The sequence below is a fragment of the Rhipicephalus microplus genome, chromosome X (genome assembly GCF_043290135.1).
Source record: "Rhipicephalus microplus isolate Deutch F79 chromosome X, USDA_Rmic, whole genome shotgun sequence".
Taxonomy (NCBI): Eukaryota; Metazoa; Arthropoda; class Arachnida; order Ixodida; family Ixodidae; genus Rhipicephalus; species Rhipicephalus microplus.
Window position 1 is genome coordinate 391,660,397 of NC_134710.1, and position 23,357 is coordinate 391,683,753.

The following is a 23,357-nucleotide window of genomic DNA, read 5'->3' on the forward strand; positions in this document are numbered from 1 at the left end:
ACACAGCTGCAGAAACCTGCATAAAGTATACACATCTTTCAGCACCAAACAGATATACATCTATGCAATTGCAAACATCCCATCAAATTATACATCAATGTAACCACAAACCCTAAAAATGCATAACCTAAAAGGCACAAAGTATTTTAAGGGCCTTTTTATGTGTGTTGGGTATGCGTGAACAAGAAAGATATGCTGAAACAGACATAACAGAAGTCTTCAAAGTCGTGTACGAAGTCCCATCAGAAGCACTCAAAGAGCATAATTAAGTGTGCCATCGGTGTGAAACTCTGCGTGGTGCGTAACTTTGATTGGGTGTCTCATTTTTGGCACTCGCTATTTCGCAGACTTAGCACAAGCAATCTTTGCAAAATATTTGACCATTATTGCCCAGCTATGTGCATCAAAATGGATATATATATCTGCATATTTTGCAAAATGGGCATAAAAGTTTGCTCTAAATACAATTAAGGTGTGTAACAAATAAATAAAAATGGGTTTAGAGCACGAGCATCGGCAGAGGATGCTGCTACAGGTAGTTGCACTCCTTCCACATAGCAAGGTGTCTGGCTCTCATCCCCGTATTTTCATTACATCGTGGTTCATAAAAAAAGTTGGAGATTTTTAGGAGTGGAGCGACCCGATAACACCACCATGATTACCTTGTCATGTGCATACACACACACACACACGTAGTTCACCAAACTTAATCGCGGCCTTCAACAGACCATCCTACAATAGACTAATGGGAAAATGCAGACATGAGTAGCTGTTAGGTTCTGTTGGCACAATGAGCAAGTTTTGTTATTTTTGGAATGTCAGAGGCGTCTTCTAAACACTCCTTGAAGAGCTGACACCACTAGAAAACAACTGCACTTAAACCAGAACACATAACACCTAAAAAGACAGAAGATAACAGTGTAGAAATAATCACACCTTCATCTGAAGATAAGTCATGAAGAAAGGCATAAGCTACATGCCTAGTGTCAGACAGTTGTGCACTACTTTGTTTTTAACATACTGTTATGTGCAGAGAGAAGGGATGACACAGGAGCTGATCTCATCAAGGTAAATTATGAAGAAGACGCCTAAAGCGAAGCACAGCAGTCAATAAAGGGTACCTTAGCCATTGGTGTCTAGCGGCTCAAGGATTTGTCATATCGGGCAACCTCCCAAAGATCGGGCTATCGGTGCCAGCACCGCACCCGCGCAAGTGTGGATAGGCGGTCGACGGCGCATATACAAATACTCGCAGCCACGCTTCGTTCAGTGGCTCAGGGGCTAACACTATACTGCATTTATCACATGTACGCACATGTTCTCGCACCAGTAATAACATAAAAATCTTATATAAGAGTTCAGCAGAAAGCTTTCATCGATTGATGACGTGCATGACAGTGCTACAACAAAAGCCTGATTATTGAGACAAGCATGTTTTCTTTTTACAAAAATTATTACTGCCTTCAGTCAGTCACTAAGAATGACACATAAACGCTGAAGACAATGTAACAAAGATGAAATTTTCAGTTAAGTTACACGACATTACAAAGAGGCATGCCGTCTGAATTATTTCCGATGCCTGGCTTCTTTAAAGCATTCTTAGATCTAAGCACACGGTTGCACGCGGTAACTCTGTTTTGAGTACAGTTTAAGTACCGATGTGTCACTGCTTATGTGGTAGTAATATTCTTATGTAGCGATACCACGGCCAAATAAACACAACTAAGGCTCCTAGCACGATCAATAAACTGCAGTGCTGTAATTGTACACCTACCACCAACACCCAAATGTATGGCCTAGAGCCTGTTTTTTTTTTGCTACAGAGTCTCTATAGTAACACGCTGCATTTATACACTATTTAATGGTCCTCATGTTTGGGAGGATGTCCAGAGCATTTTGTGATATGCTTGAAACAGAAAGCGGCACCAACTCTGAAATAATTCTGGTCAATGGAGGGTACAACGACAATAAACGGCACTTTGGAAAGTTGCACTCGCTGATATTATTACAACGCATAAGCATTCGAAAAATAAAAAGCTCTCGTACGTCGTTATAGGCATAGGTAAAACAGTTACACTAGCACTGACATGACTGGACAAACCACACTTTGAAAATTTCCAAGACGTACGCGCACATAGAAGCATGACGTGGCTAGCAGACGACGCACAGAGCAATCCACCAGGCGACGACTTTGCTCGAGCTCGCGGCCAATAGATTTCTGTTGGACTCCAGCAGAATCTGAGCTCTGGCACAGAGCCCGACTGCTTACACTAGTCCAAGGGCACATGAACGTTTTCTCAGCAGCAGCAGCACACCAGCAACCCACAGTCAAGAACAACAGGTGCTCAGGTCTCTGGTAGACTAAAATAGATGCCTTGGCTCATATCAAAAAATCCAACGACTGAGATGCATGGCCTGTCATCTTGCTGCTTTCCTACCTCAAGTTCTTCTTTTTTTCAGTTTAATTTGCTTCCCTCTCTTCTCATGCTTCAGAACTATAGCCGTGGTTTTCTCCAAGTAGGATTTCATTTATTAATTCTTTTTGCTTCTACACGCCAGTGCCAGTTTTTTCTTCACTGTCCTCCACTGTCATATCACGCCCAGAAGTGGTGGTCTAAAGGCTAAAGTACACGGCTGCTGAGCCGCAAATCGTGGATCGAAACCCGGCTACGGCGGCTGCATTTCCGATGGAGGCGGAAATGTTGTAGGCCTATGTGCTCAGATTTGGTTGCACGTTAAAGAACTCCAGGTGGTCGACATTTCTGGAGCCCTCCACTACGGCGTCTCTCATAATCGTATAGTGGTTTTGGGACGTGAAACCCCACATATCAATATATCAGGGTCATATCACGGCACACACTTGAATACAATACCATAACATCATTCGACACTAGACTTTCTGCACAAATCAAATGTTCTTGTGTATAAAGAAAAAAAATATTAATACAGTAAATTGAAAAGAAATAAAATGAAAGCACAAGATTGCATCAGTTAAATGGAATTAAATAGTCACTGAGTGAGGGTGGCTCAAGGCCGAAATACATAGACACCTGGCTGTCGTACAGGCAGGTGCGGCAGTTGGTGAGAAGTGTAGCAACCTTATACATTCTTTTCACTCTCTGACGCGTCACTTTCAAGTTCTTGTGAAAGTCCACAAATGCGAAGTCTGCAGCCACTTTACCAAAGCCCCACTCAACAGCCTGCCGTACAGTGCTCATGCACTTGTTGAAGTGCGCCTGGTAGGGCTGCAAGCGGGCGCCTCCATAAGGCTTCAGGAGCAGAGGCTTTAATGGGTAGGCCGGGTCTCCATAAATCACATATTCGTTACCCCTGGCTACCTTGACAATATTTTCGTAGAGCCTGGTGTCTTTCAGTATGCCTGCAACAAAACAAAAGGTGTCACAAGTTTTCTTAAGCCAGAACTTGGCTGATGCATGAGTGTCAGTGCACAGCATTAACACGAGGTTCAGTGTCGACAGTATTTTTTGTGTCCATTTGTTGCAACATGGTTGTAAAGAATGGCAGAGAATGCCATGCTGGCTCTACACCGTGTCTTCTCCCCAGACATGCTGCATACCTGCATTTGACACCATATGCCATTTAAGCTAATCTGACAACTTTCTAGCAAAACAACTAATATTTCAACTGAAAATGTGAAAAGTGGGGAATTTCATTACACATGGCTGCAAGTGACAAAGTTTCCTTGAAGCCAGCTCCAAGAAAGGAGGTAATTTTTCACATTGTAGGATCTTGAAGCAATTTGGGCAAGTTAAATTTACCAGATCATTTAAGGAACAGTATACAGTGCAATTGATTAGATTATTGTGTGACAGATGTGAAAATACTACGTGTGACTTTTTTGCATGGCATGTAACAAAGAAATGTTTAGCTTGCACTGTAATCATCAGAATATTTAACTGCACTACCATAAACCCTATAAGAAAATAATAATAAAGAACTTTTTGAATGATAAACAATGGTTTCCCAGAAATGAGCGTAAGTGGAGTGAAGAATGCTGATGCAAACATAGTACCTGTATGTTGCCTGTAACGTTGAGTTAATGTTGAAATCAGAACATTCACCTCCCGACTGTATTCCACAGTGGAGAAGTCTGGTTTCACGCTATTGCAAAATTTGGTGTACTGTGAAACGAAAACTTTGATAGCTGGAATGGCATCTTGGCTTACATTGTTGGTAGTCACTATATTTACAGATGAATTGGTTGAAAAAGATCTTGTTAGTCACTATATATACAGATGAATTGGTTGAAAAAGATTATGCAAGATCAAGTAGCTTTCTTTCTCAGCAATCTGTACTTCATGCAACTGTGTGCATGAACACCCTTTGAAATGTCACTGACCATGTGGCATCACATTTAATTGCATGAATGCAATTCTTTTAAGCTGACTATGAAGCAGTGGTCACACACACAAAAAAAAATCCAGGAGTTGTACTCAGCCACACGGTCAAACATTAAGATGGCTTTTAGATGAGGAGACTTATTCATCGATATTGTTGAAAAATATTTGTCAGAACTAACTCAAGTGAGTGGTATATTATTAGTAATTTATTCTCAATGCATGGGGAGTGGTGGCAATCGCAGCTACCTACCTACTGTGGTTGCTTCCTTCAGCGACTGTCCTAAAACTCAAACAGTGTTCTATGTGCTTGTGCCACAGAGGCTTCCTCATGCACTAACAGTGATCTTAGCCATATCTATTCACAGGATAGCTGCCTGCCGTCTGCAAGTCAAAAATATGATCTCAGTATGCTGATATTATACTGCCCTAGAAAAATAACAATAACACTACACCAAAAGCTCACTGTTCAGCTAGGTTCTTAGCACATGAGTTATGACCTAGGTATGTTTGTGATATGACAATTTGCCATTTGACAGCTACAAGCAGAGTTTCTGCAAAGGCAAAACCTTACTCGCAGCACCTACCAGCATCATGACGCCGTCCCCTGAATGGGCCATCTAGCTGGCAAATAATTCCATTGGCGCACATAACAGCCTGATATTTCTGGCAATGGAAGCGCTTGTGCCCAGAGTAGTGCTCCTGCTGGAGCTTAGACGGCCGACAAATTCGTCGTGCCGTGCCATCTATGAAGCCACAGCAGTTCTTCAGTGGAGCACCTTTCTGGTGCACGGCCTAAAAAGAATAACAAAAGAACAGATGAAGCAGCTGGCAATAGCATGTATGCACAAGTACAGTTTTCAGATGTAATCTTAGTAAAAAACGTTGTCCTTGCTCTTTTATTTGACATGGACAGCCGAGACACACGAACAAACAACAAGCGTGACGAAACGAAATATTCTCACTTGCCTTCTAGCTGTTCTTGTACTGGTTTTACGCTACTGTCTCCACCACCCGCAGTGGAGGGCACTTTGCTTTTTACTCGTACCATAACAGAAAGCAGAGTTTCACTCTGTCTTTCAAAACTCTATGGGGGCATCAAAAGTTGAATCATTTCATGCCAGGCAGTGAATAAGCTAACTCAAAATAACAAATGACGTTCTTAGCAGTCGAGGAGTGCACATCACAGTGGCAGTTACAGTAACGGGAGATTGATATATAAACATGGACATTTCCCTTTTTGGACCAGGCTATATTCCAAAAAGGTAAACAGTGCCAAATATAACAATGTTGTTTTTTTATTTTAGCAGTAACCATATGTGAGAAAGCAGTAGCAATTATTGTTTATGATGCTTGCTGCTTTTGTGAAGCACACTTATGAGTTTACTAGAAGCATTCATATTCATAGCTTACTCAATGATAAAAGCAGACGCAGCATGAGATTGGTGCTCAAGAACAAGCTGTGCCCAGTGCGTCAGTGTTGAATCCATTACTGACAAATATTTTCACTTAACATTTCACAAAGACGCACTGCAATATGCAATATTATTGAAGGGTGAATTATGCGTGCCTCTCCTAACTTACAGTTCGACTTGTGCTGCTTGAATTAAAAGGACACTAAATGCAAATGATGTTTCATGTCACATTAGAAGGCCAACAATTAGGAGTACTTAAAGCATAAACATTATGCACAGTAGCAATTTAGTAACAAATATAAAGGTAAACGTAGAATGAGAAGCCAGCCAGAGTATTGGAGCTCGCTTAGACTGACTCGAAAGATATATTTTACTCTGGGCACTTGCTCCGATTCAGACTCGCCAAAAATTTCCCCCTCGGACTCAAAATGAGTAAGTTTTTTCTCCACTGCATTCACTTGAAATCAAACTCGCCAACTTATTGCTGAGACCAACCAACACAGATGCACAGCTTGACCAGAGTCTCGATGAGCCTCAGTGTGTTGCCACATGAGTCTGCTAGCATAATATTTCCTTTCTCAGTGTCACAGCTGTTTGATGCCAATATCTCACATAATGGGTGCTCTACTTTCAATCTTGTTCTTGAAACAAGTGTTACCGGTGTGGTAATATTTGTATTACATACATGGCTCACACGGAATACTGTTATGGATGGATCCGAACAACTTTATCAAGGAGTTCCGGTGAAAGAATTCGCACAAGAGGTTATTGCACTGCATTCTTGTGGTCTCATTGACCTGTTGTTTGTTGTTTTTTCGTGTGTAATTGTCTTCTTGCACAGTAGAAACAGGGTTGCAAAAGAATAAACAGGCTGCAAAAACAACACAAGCTGCCACATTTACATGTAATGTGATCGCTGGAATGTGCCCATGTTTGTCTGAGCTCAAAATTGTAGTACAGATGTATTCTTTCAGCGTGTGCGAATATATCTTTTAAACTCGCTGTGACGCGAACTGAACATTTTAAACTTCGAGGAACGAACAGACGCATTTTAATGCATTTAACCAGCCTGAACCAAGGTTTTTGCTGCAGCGTCCTGCTGTTATGCCGTAAAATCGCCAATTTAGTAGACTCGCAATGCAACGAAATAGAAATCAGTAATTGAATTAAACTTGGCGTATTTTGTCGTTTCAACTTTCACGCCAGCTACTATGGATATTCTGCCAGTTTTTGGACATGTTACGACTTTGCTTCGTACAAAAAAAAGTGATATACGCACAAAATCGATCGACTTTCATGCTTACCTGTGAAAACAGTTGCAGGTTCTGGAGGTTCATCCAGCCATGAACCGTGAGATCTGCAAGCAGGTGTCCAAAATAATATTCGATGTGAGACATTACTTTGGACACCACACTTGAGATCACGGAGCTGTGGCGGTTGAATATCGTCTCCAGGTCACAAAGTCGATTTGGAGAAGCGAGGCGCCGCAGTGTCATACACAAAGCCTTGCGATTTGACACTCGGACGCGCTGCGCACTCATCACTTCGCCGGGAATGAGCAGGCCAACGATCAGGTCGTCCAAATTGCCTTTGTGGAACCTGAAGTTACGATAAAAGGTGGTTCCATCGATGGCGTCGATATCCAACACGCCGTTCTCGTGAAGGTTCCTCCGCGACTGCGGCTGTAGCAGATCCATAATCAGTAGATCGTCGATGTACTTCCACGGTAGATTTTGAGCCAGGAATGGATCTTGGAGCACACTCTTTGCCATATCGACGAACACTTCTTTGCGAATGCGGCTAGCCGCTGACCGTTCAACCAGACAGAGAGGCTTAGCCAGAGAGGCTTAAAGAATTATGCGGTGGCTCCTTATAGCCTTCTGCACGCAGCCAACTTTAATGGGTTAGGTGATTATAGAGCACCAAAACACTTGATAACTTTACATGTTAAAAGTTATTATATTTGCGCCGCAGCGCTGGTTAAGTTTTATTTAAAAGAAAGCGAATATGTGTGCATCCATGATCATCATCATCGGCGAACGTAAACTTTTACAAACGAACGTAAAGGTTCCCGTATGTGTAGCAAAACGCTGCTAAAACTCGGGTGCCGGTAACACGGTAAACGTAAACCAGTAACACGGTAACGTAAAGAAGTATACGTACAAGCTAAAACTCCCTATTTGATCAGGGATACGGAAAAACCACTTTTTATGTTTTACGAAATTTACATACATGCAGCATTTCAGGACACCAGCGGTTTAGCCTCGTATTAGCATTCGGATGTGTTTAATATTCTGGTGCACCGGCTTATAAATTGTGGAAAGGGAAGCACAAACTTATTCCTTGGATTACAGAGATTCAAATCCAATAAGGTCCTCTACTTAGAAGCGAGGTTGTCCTGTCTTTTGTGCAGGTTTAGGATACTAACTGTGCATTTTCCCTTAAAATTTGTGACAATTCTATAAAAATAAAGATGATTCCTATGGATACATCAGTATGAGTGGTTTTTTATGTATCTTATTGACTTCGTTTCATACAGCATGGTCGGGCTTCGTAGAAGCACTTGTTGGACCATTAGATATTGACCTGAATGAAGTTCCCTGCATCGGCAATGAAAGACAGAAATTTAAAAACCTTGTTCACGATATATATCTCAATCATGCAAAAAATTTACAATGCTATATGTTAAACTAGCTCCTGCAGATGCGTTTATAGCGGACAAATGTAAAAAAAGTATAACTACAGATGCCTAACATGCTAAAAAAATGCGGCGTCGGTATTTTTTCCGAGACGTTCAATTGTTCACTTTCAATAAGACTTCTCAATTTCTCACCAGTTTCTTCAGTGGAATGGCATTATGAAAGCTCAGCCCGTCAATGTCAAGTATGGCCATAGTTACAGATACTTTATCAGTGTTCGGCACTCCCTAAAAATAGCTTTTCACCATTATCACGTAGCTTTTGGACGTTATTATTACTATTATGCTCAATTATATCACGAACTTTTCATTTTCTTTTCATTACCCACATACCTCTAATCAGTTTATTCTGGGTACTGGGCCACAAAGGGACAAACATTAACGAAAATGACGAAATAGCGGACGCTCCAGCAAGAGGCACTCTCAGTGATCCGATATTCTCAATTATTCTGACAACAACCCTCACGAATCGTGACAGATTGAGAAGGCGAGTGATAACTTGACCCTGTTAAGTCATTTATCATTCACCTATACGAGTATTGACTCCTCTTGTTTCCTTGGCGTAGCGATTTCTGTTAAACGCAAAAAGTGGTATAGTTACTTTTATAAAATTACGCTCTCGCTATAAGAAATTGAACTGTAGTATATACGCACAGAGGTGGTCTAGCTCATGGATATAGCTATACCCTTTAGATCGGGTGGTGGCTAGCGCCACCGAGCCGTAATACTTAAGTGCCAGCCACTGGCACGCGTATGCACGCGCCTACGCGTCAAAAGCGTCTGGTCGCGCCTGTGGAGGAAAAGGGCGCGCAACCACTGGCACGCGTCAACCGCGTTGACGCCCACGCGTCCAAGGCAGATGCACAATGTTGCTTGACATTTTGGCTTAGAACTGTCCAAGTTCAGCACAGAACCGCACGTTCCTAACTGGAGAGGGTTTATATGTTTTAGAGGATATGAGAACACGTTAAAAAATTGATAGTGCTTCACCCACCCCATTTTAGACTATTTTAGAAGTAATTGACATTCCAGTGCCCAAAGTAGCTACAGCGGTATGCACCAGAAATCAACATCGGTGCGTGCGCCGCTCCCCCGAATGAACATTCGCCTCTAGCATACTGTACGTCTATCATAGGCGTGTGCAGAGTTCTCCTAAAGGAGGGGGGGGGGCAAAAGTTTATCGCAGTGCCCCCCCTCCATGAAGGGGCTGACTTAGCGCCCCCTCCCTATTATGTTAATATATGGAGTTGACATTGAGCTCCCCCCCTCCTCTCTTCAGTGAATGAGGCGGCGGCTGCCCTCCTGATCAGGTTTACAAACCACTGGGTTTCTATACCTGCACTACCAAACTTTTAAAAATATGTTGAATATGCTGGTACCTTCAGTATATTTACACATCATATTTTATAGCACTCAACTTAATAATCACGCCTGAAACTTCATGATCTGACAGATTTAGTCAGTCATAAGACTACAATCGAGGCCAGAGTAGCAGGCTTTCGATTGATGTGTGTTCGAAATATCCTCTAATGCAACAAAGCACACCTGGTTCTTATTGATACAACAGATATTGGTCATAAGATAGAAACCAAATACTGCATAGAATGCCTTCTGGCATTTTCCATGGTCGAAATGTGTTCTAATGCAACTAACTGTGCCTGACACTTCAATATGTGACAGATATTGGTCATAATATTGCAACTGAACCTTGCAGGGAAGACTTCTGGACGTTGTCTTTAGTCAAAGTATTCTCTAAAACGACAGACGACACCCAACTGTTCATGAAGTCACAGATATCGGTCATAATATTGGAACTGAACCCGGTATGAAATACCTCTGGACGTTGTCTATACTCAAAGTATTCTCTAAAACGACAAACGACACCCAACTGTTCATGAAGTCACAGATATCGGTCATAATATTGGAACTGAACCCGGTATGGAATATCTCTGGACGTTGTCTTTACTCAAAGTATTCTCTAAAACGACAGACGACACCCAACTGTTCATGAAGTCCCAGATATCGGTCATAATATTAGAACTGAAACCTTAATGCAAGACATCATGACGTTGTCTTTAGTCAAAGTATTTTCTAAAACGACAAACGACACCCAACTGTTCAAGAAGTCACAGATATCGGTCATAATATTAGAACTGAAACCTTAATGCAAGACTTCTGGGAGTTGTCTTTAGTCAAAGTATTCTCTAAAACGACAGACGACAGCCAACTGTTCATTAAGTCACAGATATTGGTCATAATATTAAAACTGAAACTTAATGCAAGACTTCTGGACGTTGTCTTTAGTCAAAGTATTCTCTAAAATGACAAATGACACCCAACTGCTCATGAAGTCACAGATATCAGTCATAATAATAGAACTGAAACCTTAATGCAAGAAAGTATTCTCTAAAACGACAAACGACACCCAACTCTTCATAAGGTCACAGTTATCGGTCATAATATTAGAACTGAAACCTTAATGCAAGACTTCTGGGCGTTGTCTTTGGTCAAAGTATTCTCTAAAACGACAGACGACACCCAACTGTTCATGAAGTCAGAGATATCGGTCATAATATTAGAACTGAAACCTTAATGCAAGACATCTGGACATTGTCTTTAGTCAAAGTATTCTCTAAAACGACAAACGACACCCAACTGTTCATAAAGTCACAGATATCGGTCATAAATTAGATCTGAAACCTTAATGCAAGACATCTGGACGTTGTCTTTAGTCAAAGTATTTTCTAAAACGACAAACGACACCCAACTGTTCATGAAGTCACAGATATCGGTCATAATATTAGAACTGAAACCTTAATACAAGACATCTGGACGTTGTCTTTAGTCAAAGTATTTTCTAAAACGACAAACGACACCCAACTGTTCAAGAAGTCACAGATATCGGTCATAATATTAGAACTGAAACCTTAATGCAAGACTTCTGGGCGTTGTCTTTAGTCAAAGTATTCTCTAAAACGACAGACGACAGCCAACTGTTCATTAAGTCACAGATATCGGTCTTAATATTAAAACTGAAACTTAATGCAAGACTTCTGGGCGTTGTCTTTAGTCAAAGTATTCTGTAAAATGACAGACGACACCCAACTGTTCATAAAGTCACAGATATCGGTCATAATATTACAACTGAAACCATAATTCAAGACTTCTGGAAGTTGTCTTTAGTCAAAGTATTCTCTGAAACGACACCCAATTGTTCATGAAGTCACAGATATCAGTCATAATATTAGAACTGAATCCTTAATGGCAGACTTCTGGATGTTGTCTTCAGTCAAAGTATTCTCTAAAATGACAGACGACACCCAAATTTTCATGAAGTCACAAATATCGGTCATAATATTGGAACTGAACCCTGTATAGAAGGCATTTAAACGTTGTCTGCAGCCGAAATGTTCTCCAATGCAACAACCCACATCCTACTCTTCATGATGTGGTGAATTTAGGTCATGAGGCTGTAATTGTGCCCAGTGTGGAGGGCTTTTGAATGATAAGCGTATAGGAAATGCAAAAACCGCATCTGGCTGTTAATGATACAACAGATACTGGTCATAAGAATGGAACCAAGCACTACGTAGAATGCCTCTGGGCATTTTTTGTAGTCAAAATATGCTGTAATACAACTAAGTGTGCTTGAAACTTTCATGATAAGACAGATATTGGCCATAGGACTGCAACTGAACCCTGTATGGAAGACTTCTGGATATTGTCTGTAGTTTAAGTATTCTCTAAAACGACAAACCGTGCCTAACTCTTCTTCATGAAGTCAGAGATATCGGTCATAATACTGGAACTGAACCCTTCATGAAAGGCAGCCAAAATGTTCTCCAATGCAATAAAACACACCCGACACATCTTGATGCAACAGATATTAGTGATCAGATTGGAACCGAGCACAGCGTGGAACACTTTCGGATGGTATATTTATTTACTTTAAAATACGGCAGCCCAATGTGAGGCTACTGCAAAAGCGGTGTACATATTGAAACGAAGATGCGCGAGCCTACGGGGCGCGGAAGAAGAAGAGTAGTGGAGCGGCGCTTGGACTGTGTGGTTGGGTGAAGCGTTCTAGGCCTGTCTCAGAAGTACGCTGCTCTTTCACAACGCCATTTCACCTCATCTTTAAATAAACACAGTCACTCGTAACAGTTTGGTGGAAGATGCCGGGTACATCGATCTGGACGACCCAGCTCTACCGATTTTGCGACGGAGCAGACGCTTGGCAGGCTTGCCACCGCAGCTACCAGACAGAGGACGCGGGAGCAGGCCATAACAACCTCGTTGCTGATGAGCAACACGCTCACTCGCCAGGATAATATCGCTGCGGCATGCCGGAACGTCAGCCGAGGACCTTTTCGGGGCAGCCGGATGACGATGTTGTTGACTGGCTCAAGCACTACCAAAGTCGCAGCAACCGCTGGAGCACTGCTAAGCCGCTCGAAACGTGGTGTTTTTTCTCGTCGGCACCGCGTCTCTTTGGTTCGACAACCATGAGAGTGCATTGACTACAAGAGACATTTTCGTGGACGAGCTGAAGAGGTGTTTTGGTGACTCAACAGCTAAGGTCAAGCAGGCGGAGCAAACGCTTTCACGCAGAGCTCAGTTACCTGGCGAAACATGCACCACCTACATCGAGGCCGTCTTGAAGCTTTGCGGAATCGTGAGTGCGACCATGTGTGACGAAGATAAGGTAGCTCATCTGCTCAAGGGGATCGCGGAAGACGTGTACAATTATCTTATCACTACGGAAGACTTACACGCACCTTCCGACCTAAGGAGACACTGCCGAGCGTTTGAAGCACTAAAGAGGAGGAGAGTCCTACCGAAATTTGGACGTCTTGAGAATGTGCTCACGATTGCAAGTGTCAACCTTCCATCGCAGGACGACATCTCTTCTCTTATAAGACGAGTGGTTAAGGAAGAACTTGCTCAACTGCAAGCTGTGGACACCGCTGGTGTCTGCCATCAGTGTGCATTCGACCAACGGCCCCTTGAACCACTGGTACCTCGGATGCGACAGAGCTACATCGAGCCTCACCCGAATTCCTCCAATTGGTTCGAACGAAGGAGTGAACGACCACTCGAAAACCCGGAACGCAGGCAAGCTGCATCACAGCGATTTACTCCTCGGCCCCCATCGCCCGGTTTTTATCAACCGACGAGGTCTACTTCGCCGGGACGACTAGACGCGACACCCGTACTTGCTACAACTGCGGGCTACCTGGACACATCGCTAGGTACTGTTACCGTCGCCAGCAGCGAGCTCCACGATTCAACGTGTACACGCCTTATGTACCTGCTGGCGAGTCTCGACCATTTCAAGGCTCTTTCCAACAGCAACACGCAGCACGTGCTGACTCGCCTTGCTCCGAACGCAGCGTTACCCCACCACCCGCACGCCAACAGCGATCCCCGTCTCCGCGTCGCCGCTCGGGGACGCCACCACCACTGGGAAACTAACTGGTGCGACCAATGGGGGCGAGGCCGCGAAATCATCTTCCGCAAAACCTTCTTGTGTTGTAATGGTTGAGAACAAAGTGAGTATTTTTGTAGACAATGTGAGTACTGTTGCTCTAGTTGATACCGGTGCTGCCGTTTCCATAATGAGCATGTCTTTTAAAAATCGCCTTGGGACGAAAGTAATGTTTGCTTGGAATCGGAGTGCTACGTTCCGCGGCGTAGGGGGAGAAACGTTGAGCCCGGTTAGAGTTGGTTCTGTTTTACTTTCTGTAGGAAATCAAACGTTTCGAGCTGAACTAACGGTGCTTGCACGAGCGACCCACGACGTCATTCTAGGTATAGATATTTGCGGGAATGTGGTGCAACTCTAGATTGTGGTAGTGGTGGGATTATTTTTCGTCCCGTGTTGCTGTCTCCATTGACGAAAGATACCGTTGATGACGGCTTGGAAGTGCTTTCCGTGTCTGAAGACGTCTGCTTGGCCCCGCATACCGCAATGTTTGTGCGTGTGAACTCTTCGCGTTCTTGTGCGGGTTCTTACTACAGCTTAGCCGAGCCGAACTTCAGTAACGCACTAAAAAAAAACGTTATTGGGCCTCGTTGTCTCGTGCTCATCGTCGATGGTTGTGCCCATTTGGGGACTGTGAACGTTTCCGCGCAGCCCATATATCTGCCTGCAGGACTTAAATTGGCAAGCTTTCAAGAGCAAAGTACTCTTACCATACGGTCACTCCAACTGTCGGTGGATGTAAAGAAACCCCACACCAACTCGTACCCCGACTATTCTGCCAGCATTGACCGTATGGTTAACAAGTCACTTCCATCAACTGAACGGTCGCTGCTGCAGGAGGTGATCGCACGCTACGCCTCAGTCTTTGATTTTGCCCAAGACGAGACGTCTACCGTTACGCCACCGTCTTCACGTACGCAACACCGCATCTAAACAGGCCAAGCACCACCAATATGCCAGAAGCCCTATCGTGTATCGCCTTCCGAAAGGAAAGTCACCGCTGAGCAAGTTGAAGACATGCTAAAGAAGGGCGTCATACAAGAATCGTGTAGTCCATGGGCAGCTCCTGTCATTCTAGTGAGGAAAAAGGATAATTCATGGAGATTCTGCGTAGACTATCGTCGCCTAAATGCCATCACAAAAAAAACGTCTACCCTTTGCCACGTATAGATGACGCCGTGGACTGCCTGCATTCTGCCTCCTATTTTTTTTCTGTTGACTTGCGTTCTGGGTATTGGCAAATTCCTATGCATTCCTCAGATAAAGAAAAGACGGCCTTCGTAACACCAGACGGTCTCTTTGAGTTTAACGTTATGCCCTTTGGTTTGTGCAATGCTCCAGCCATATTCGAATGATTTATGGATACAGTACTCCGTGGACTAAAATGGGAAATTTGCATGTGCTATTTAGATGACGTGATTATCTACGGCAAGACTTTTCAAGAACATAACCACCGCTTGTCGCTTGTGTTTGAATGCTTACGCGAAGCTGGCCTTGTTTTAAACTCAAAGAAGTGTCATTTTGGAGAACGTCAAGCCCTCGTATTAAGGCTTTCTCGTGGATAAAGAAGGCGTGCGACCAGACCCACAAAAGACCGCAGTGGTTCGCAACTTTGAACCACCACGAACAGTGAAGGACCTGCGAAGTTTTCTGGGTCTGTGCTCATATTTATGCCGATTTATTAAGAACGTCGCACAACTTGCCTCCCCACTGACGTCCCTTCTTTATAAAGACACACCGTACTTGTGGGATGATAAATGTGAGGCTGCATTTCAACAGCTGAAGTTTTTATTGACTTCAGGACCCATCCTAAAGCATTTTGATCCTGATGCTTTGACTGAACTTCATACTGATGCTAGTGGGCCAGGTGTTGGTGCTGTGCTGGTCCAACTCTGCAACAGCCGTCAGCACGTCGTAGCATATGCCAGTCGGACACTGACCCGAGCAGAGACGAAATACACCGTCACCGAGCTCGAGTGCTTAGCAGTCGCCTTCGCCACTCAGAAGTTCCGACCGTAACTGCATGGCCGCGAGTTCACAATAGTGACTGATCACCACTCACTATGCTGGCTTGTGGGACTTCGTGACCCGTCTGGCCGGCTGGCTCGTTGGGCGTTGCGCCTCCAAGAGTGCAGCTTTTCTGTTACCTATAAGAGCGGACGATGTCACACAGATGCCGACTGCTTATCCCGCCTTCCTTCAGTACACACCAACGCTGACGACAATGACATTGATGACTAGTTTCTGTCTCGTACGACTTCCCAGATACCAGCAGCGTCAAACGTGAGCAGCAGCGTGACCCTACTCTGAAACCTTTGCTCGAAGCTGCACATAACTCCGTCGACAAGCACTTTAAAATTTCAAATGGCTTGCTGTATAAAAGAAACTATTCAGCCGATGGCCTCCCGTTGCTTCTAGTGGTGCCGGAAAGCCTGCGCCAGGTCGTCCTTCGTTCTGTGCACGAGGACATAACATCCGGTCATCTCGGTTTCACACGTACGCTACATCGACTACGTGAGAGGTTCTACTGGCCGAAAATGTGGAAGACCACAAAACAGTACGCCGCCAGCTGCGCTGGCGACGTTTGTCAGTGCCACAAGCGATCCACCACTGTCCCGGCAGGTTATTTGCAGCCCATCCCTCCACCGACATCCCCTTTTGAAAAAGTCGGCATCGACTTGCTCGGACCCCTTCCTAAGACCCCATCGGGCCACCTATATGTTATAGTGTGCGTGGATTATTTAACGCGTTATACGGAAACGGACGCACTGATATCGGCCACAGCAGCCGCTGTTTCTTCTTTTCTGTTACAACGGGTCATACTGCGTCACGGGGCTCCACGGGTTGTCATCAGTGACCGTGGACGACAATTTATGGCCGATGTGGTTGAAGAAATTTTGCGCCTCTGTGGCTCCTCTTATCGCCACTCCACACCTTACCATCCGCAAACTAATGGTCTCACTGAGAGAACAAATCGAACTCTCACGAATATGCTATCGATGCACGTTGATGCTGACCACAGGAACTGGGACGCCGTCTTACCGTTTGTTACTTACGCGTATAACACCGCCAAGCATGAAGTTACTGGACATTCGCCCTTATTTCTGCTTTACGCACGAAATCCACAAAGTTTTTTGGACACTCTATTACCTTTCTCGCATCAGGAAGATCTGTCTATCGCTCAGACGTTGTGTCGTGCTGAAGAAGCACGTCAACTAGCGCGCCTTCGAACATTGTCTTCTCAAGAACACAGGAAGAGTCGCTACGACGCCAAGCACATCCCCGTAGAGTTTTCTCCTGGTGACTACGTGTGGCTGTGGACTCCTGTTCGTAGAAAAGGATTGTACCGGAAGTTTGTAGGAAACCATTCCGGCCCATTCGTGATAGTCACTCGTCTCAGTGTCGTGAATTACGTTGTCGCCCGAGTCACAGCCAATAACCGGCGTTCGCGCACTACGCAAATTGTTCACGTAGCCCGCCTCAAACAGTACCATCATAGGCGTATTTAACTCGCTCGGCGAGCTTCGTCTGCCGCCGGGGGAAATGAAACGAAGATGCGCGAGCCTACGGGGCGCGGAAGAAGACGAAGAGTAGTGGAGCGGCGCTTGGACTGTGTGGTTGGGTGAAGCGTTCTAGGCCTGTCTCAGAAGTGCGCTGCTCTTTCACAACGCCATTTCACCTCATCTTTAAATAAACACAGTCACTCGTAACAATAATACAAACTGAAAGGATTTAAACATTAATATCACAATAAGTGTGCTAAGGTAAACAAATATCACTACCCTTGAGTGCACCCCGGTAAGAAATCAGAGAAATAGAACTTTATTATATTACAAGTGCCTCGAAAAAGTCAGACACACTGGTATTAGGAATCAAACCAAGTAGATCAATCCAGTGTTTGATAACTTTATTTGAACGTGTTAGTCCAGCGCAGGCCGACACTTTCTAAAGACGACAACGACTGCGTAGTCTCTCCGCTACACAGCCGCAGCATGGCCAGCACGTGACGAGAAAGGAGGAGTGTCTCCACGCGGAGAGAAGCAGATCGGCAATTGAGAAAAAAACAACACTCCTCAGCAGCTTTTTTTTTGCTCGCTTCGCGCGCGTAATTGAAAGGAGAAGGGTTACGTGGCAGGGACGGGAAAGAAGGAGGAAGCGTGGCATTGGTGCGTGCGAGACCCCCTCCCCCTCAAGGCTGTGTGGTTGGGTGAAGCGTTCTAGGCCTGTCTCAGAAGTACGCTGCTCTTTCACAACGCCATTTCACCTCATCTTTAAATAAACACAGTCAATCGTAACAATAATACAAAATGAAAGGATTTAAACAGTAATATCACAATAAGTGTGCCAAGGTAAACAAATATCACTACCCTTGAGTGCACCCCGGTAAGAAATCAGAGAAATAGAACTTTATTATAATACAAGTGCCTCGGAAAAGTCAGATACACTGGTATTAGGAATCAAACCAAGTAGATCAATCCAGTGTTTGATAACTCTATTTGAACGTGTTAGAGAGCACTACAAATGACTTCTAAGCAGGATGGTGATTGCGGATCAGTGCTGTGTTGAAGGCTTCAGCACCTTGCTGGTAGTTTAAATATCCTTTAACATCTACAAAATGCATCTGACACTTCTTGATGAGACAGACATTGGTTTTGAGATTACAGCTAAGCACTGTGGCTTTCACATGTCATCAATTGTGAAAATACCCTTTAATGCAATAAAGCATGCCCAAAATTTTTGATGGGACAGATACCGATTATAGGATTGCACCAGAGCACCGTACCGAAGTTTTGGCGAGTTTTCCAACAGAGCTCAACTGGATATGCTTAAGTGCATGCATATATATAATCCAAGTTAATGCATATATTAAAAAACTGAACAGAAATGAAGCACTCCTTGGAAACACATACACATATTCAATGTTCGAAACCATCAAATAATATATTCAGATCATTACAGTTTGGAGGAACAGATAAATACATGCACAGTTCTGGAAGGTCTCATAAGTCACACGAGGTACTTTTTGCATTTCTTCTATACAAAGTGCAGTACCATACTAGTGCACCTTCATTCATTCTGTGCATACATGTGGTGATATTCTCTTCCAACTATCGTGTCATCGTGCAGCTGATTTCAAATCAGGTGCTTCTCACAAGGTTTTCAGTTATCTGTCCAGCTTTAAACAAAACGCGCATAATATTATACAAAACTGTAAAACGACGGAGAAGCGCCATTGTATGCCTATAGCTATGAGTATCAGAATGAACTATAAATTAAGAATGTGTGTGTTAGAATGCCTCCAAACAACGTATGTGCTACTGAGCGTGGCAGAGAAGCTGAAGAAGCGAGAAGTGAAATAGCAGGCAATACCAGCAGCACTTAATCATGCAACTTTTTAGATCACCACAGCAACGCACGCTACAGCTGAATGTTTCAGCGTTGGTGGTACCCGACTCGAAGTCACCTCACACTGCTACCAACCAGCGCACGCTTGTTATTAGCTTGGCAACACACGAAAACGATTTGCACCGAAGCCAACGAATGTTTCTGCGTCGTACAATCCGCGAATACACTTCTATAAGTACGTACGTTTTCACATCACCGAAATGTGTTGGCTAGTGCGAGGTTCGCTTTCAGCGACGATAAATACCGATGTTGAAAACAAACACAGTGCAGATAAAAACTTCTCTGTATGAACTACGCGATGTTTCGGGCGTCGTATATGGTGTCTATGTTGCGACGGAAACTACCGTAGAGTTTTTTCAGCCGAGGTTCCTCGCATGTGCTGGTTCATACGACCTATACGGTAGAGGCCTGCGCTGGATGCAGATGACACCGCTCTGAATTGCCTCCGTGGTAGGCGAGGGCTCACGCTCAAACCTTCGAACCTCCGAAGTCTGTTTACACTCGTTTTTTGCCCAGAAAGTCACAGATCAAGACACAAGAACACCGACATGCTCCTTTCGCTCGGCCGACGATAGCACTCGGGACCGGCGCTAGCATAGCCAGCCGGCATTCGCTGGATTTGTCGGCGTCGCTCGAACTCGGCCCGAAACCGCGTCACGCTGGTAGCACTCGCAGTCGTTCGTCGTGTCGTTGTCGTTCTAGATTACGAAGCGGTCATTCAGGAACGTTTGGAGTAGTTTCCGTGCTTGCATTCAGCCCTCAGCTGTGCCTTCGAAGCGGCGGCCATTAGGCATAACGTTCCGAGGCATCGCGCCCTCTGGTTGGTTGGCGCGGGGCCCCTGGTTGGTTGGCGCTGCTGTACGCGTGGTGACGTACGCCTGGCAAAAATATCAAGCCCGGCTTGATCCCTCGCGCCTCCTCGCGTATGCCCCTCCGACGCAGAGGCGCATTTGACGCTTTTGACGCGTAGACGCGAGCATACGCGTGCCAGTGGTTGGCACTTAAGTCTCCAAGTTTCCACTCCGTAGCTAAGTACCGGCAAAATGCAGCTGTTATATGTACAGTACAGTCGCCGACCGTTTATTCGGAGTCGACGGGAACCGCCAAAAAGTCTGAATAATCGGGAGTCCGAAAAAACGGATTCACTCGGAAAGAAAAGCACTGGTATAGGCCCGAAAAAACTGTCATTTCTGCACACACGCACGCTTCCGAGAGGGTTTCCTTGGAAATAGAAAATTCTCAAGCCACTTCAGACTGAGGTCGGCCGCGTTCTACCTGGCAAATTATCTCCGCTTTCTTCGTCATCGTGAGCTCTTTGTAGCTCCCACGTTGGCCGCGTTTCTTCACTCCCGACGGCGCAGCAACGGGTGCCGTCGTAGCTATTTCAGCACGCCACGGAACATGAGAGAGAGCAAGAACACAGAGAACAAGACGAATCAGGCTGAGCCGCAGAAGCAGCTGACTGACTGACTGCTGACAAACGCCACAGCAAACAGACTCTGTAGGTGGCTTGGCTTGGCCGCTCAACTGGCTAAAAAACTAAAAAGCGTCGCCACACATAGCCTTTGAGACCGGCAATGGCAATTTCTGCGTGCATTTTTGACACTGGCCTGACATCCATCCGTAGCTAGTGCAGCAAATCAGTGCTGCCAACCTAGCAAACGTATTGTCATTTGTCAGTGCCTTCTAGTCTTCTTGTGCCTGTCGGATTATCGGCGGTCGTCGGAACTACGGTGGTGGCGTCACTAAAGTAGGGATGTCTTCAAATAGATTTTTTACGTTTTTGGAGCTTATATGCAACAAAAATAACCTTAAAAAGTTTTAAAAAGACGTAAACGTGTTTATAATTAACCCTACGTAAGTGACGCCATCATTCAACAAACAACTTTTTTAATACAAGGCATCCTTTGAAATTAGTAGCAAACGCCAAAATTGCCGATCTTAAAGGCCAAGTACGAAAACCCTTACCCCTACGTAGGCAGCGCCACCATGAATGACCGGCGTTCGCGCTCATCCGGCAGGCATGGAAAATCTAGGAGACGTTGGTTTTGTTAACGTCGCTGTCAGCGTGCAATGGCGTACGGCGACGCATCCGGTCAGTCAAACGGAGTCCGAATAATCGAATGGCGCACAGTGGGGCGCCTGAATTTTTGGTCGTGAGTTTACATTAGGATCAATGGGGAAAGTGGCGGTGCCATGAAGATGTCCGAAAAAGCGGTCATATAATATATATATTTATATATATGAGATCCAACATCTAACAGACAGTAATGCCAAGGAATGTACAGGGGAAGTTATTAGAACCAATTGAATGTAAATAAGAAGAAAGAAAAGTGGATGAAAAAATAACCAGCCGTGAGCAGGAGTCGAACATCGAACGCGTTATTCGAAGGTCGTAGGTTCGATTCCTGCTCACGGCTGGTTATTTTTTCATCCACTTTTCTTTCTTCTTATTTACATTCAATTGGTTCTAATAACTTCCCCTGTACATTCCTTGGCATTACTGTCTGTTAGATCTCAATATTATTAATATTGTGTTAAAACAAGGAAAAACGAGCCCTTAGGTATACACTTCTTTCCCTTATATATATATATATATATATATATATATATATATATATATATATATATATATATATATATATTGTAGGCATCTATTATGCTCTTCATCCTCATCTGAACAGCAGTCAATCATCATCATATGTTCTGGCTGACAATCATCATCTTCTTGACACGAGCGCTTCTTTGTCGGTTCCGTTGCGCTTGTTCGTTCTCGAGTTCACGACGAATAAACCTCGTTACAACCGAGTCGTCATACGTGGTGGAGGTGGATTGACGTTCCCAGTACCTCTCCTTACAACGCCTACTCGCTGGAGCTCCGTTCAGGCCGCCGCTTGGACCCTCAGTCCGCCAACATGTCTCAGAGTGAGTGGGTGGATGCCCTTTCTGATCCCGTCTCTGCGCCGCAAGCCGTCACTGCGCCGCAAGCCCCTCCTCTTTACATCGTAAACCACCAGCGTGACCCTCCGATATTCGCTGGTCTCCGCGGCGAAGATGTGGAGGACTGGCTCGATAACTACGAGCGGGTAAGCGCAACTAATCACTGGGATGACTCTAACAAGCTCCGCCGAGTATCGCTTTATCTCACGGGCGTTGCCAAGACATGGTTCTTGAACCATGAGATCGACCTCACCGACTGGCCTGCCTTCAAGCAGCAGCTTCGCCAAGTATTCGGCGCGCCAGCCGTTCGATCCGCTCTAGCTAGGAGGGCCCTAGATACTCGCCAACAACATCCCGGCGAGTCATACACATCTTATATCGAGGATGTCCTTGCGCTTTGCCGGCGCGTCAATTCTTCGATGTCCGAGTCGGACAAACTGCGCCACATCCTGAAGGGCATCGGAAGCATTGCCTACAATGCCCTTGTTGCCCAGAATCCTTCCACTGTCACTGACGTCGTCTCTACGTGTCAGCGTCTCGACGAACTTGATTCTGTTCGCCTTCAGTCGGGCAATAGTGAACACCGTACAGCAGACCGGGACCTGCGTGACATGATACGGAAGATCATACGAGAAGAACTTCAATCAATGGGCATCTCACAACCTTCTCCATCTGTCACACAGCCTTCAAGCATGGCCCTCCGTGACATCGTAAGGGAGGAACTAACATCATTCACCGGTCCAGCCTACGTCCAGCCACCTCCGTCTAGCCCTCCAACGTACGCGCAAGTTGCGGCCGCGCCTCCTCGCAACGTAAACTCTACTTCACCGCTGCCATCATTCACGCCGGTTGCTGCTGCACCACCGGTCCACTTCCGGCCAATCCCACCCGACCCTCCGTCAGTCCACTTGAGTGCGCTATCTCCCGGTGCGCCGAACACCCTCTATTACCCGCCTTGGCGCCCGTCCCGCCCAACATGCTTTTACTGTGGATATCGTGGCCATATATCTCGCTTCTGCCGCAAGCGCCAGCAGGACGAGCGTCGCGGGTACGAC

General features: G+C 45.0%; 1 protein-coding gene across 1 annotated transcript; it reads right to left on the reverse strand.

Moving 5' to 3' along the window:
• Positions 1-2,987: 2,987 nt before the first annotated feature.
• Positions 2,988-7,545, reverse strand: LOC142775426 (uncharacterized). The gene is made up of 3 exons (XM_075876819.1): positions 7,078-7,545; positions 4,946-5,153; positions 2,988-3,379 (listed from the first exon to the last, which is right to left on the reverse strand). Exons 1-3 carry the CDS (start codon positions 7,543-7,545, stop codon positions 2,988-2,990), a joined length of 1,068 nt encoding a protein of 355 aa, XP_075732934.1.
• Between the last annotated feature and the right edge of the window lie 15,812 nt (positions 7,546-23,357).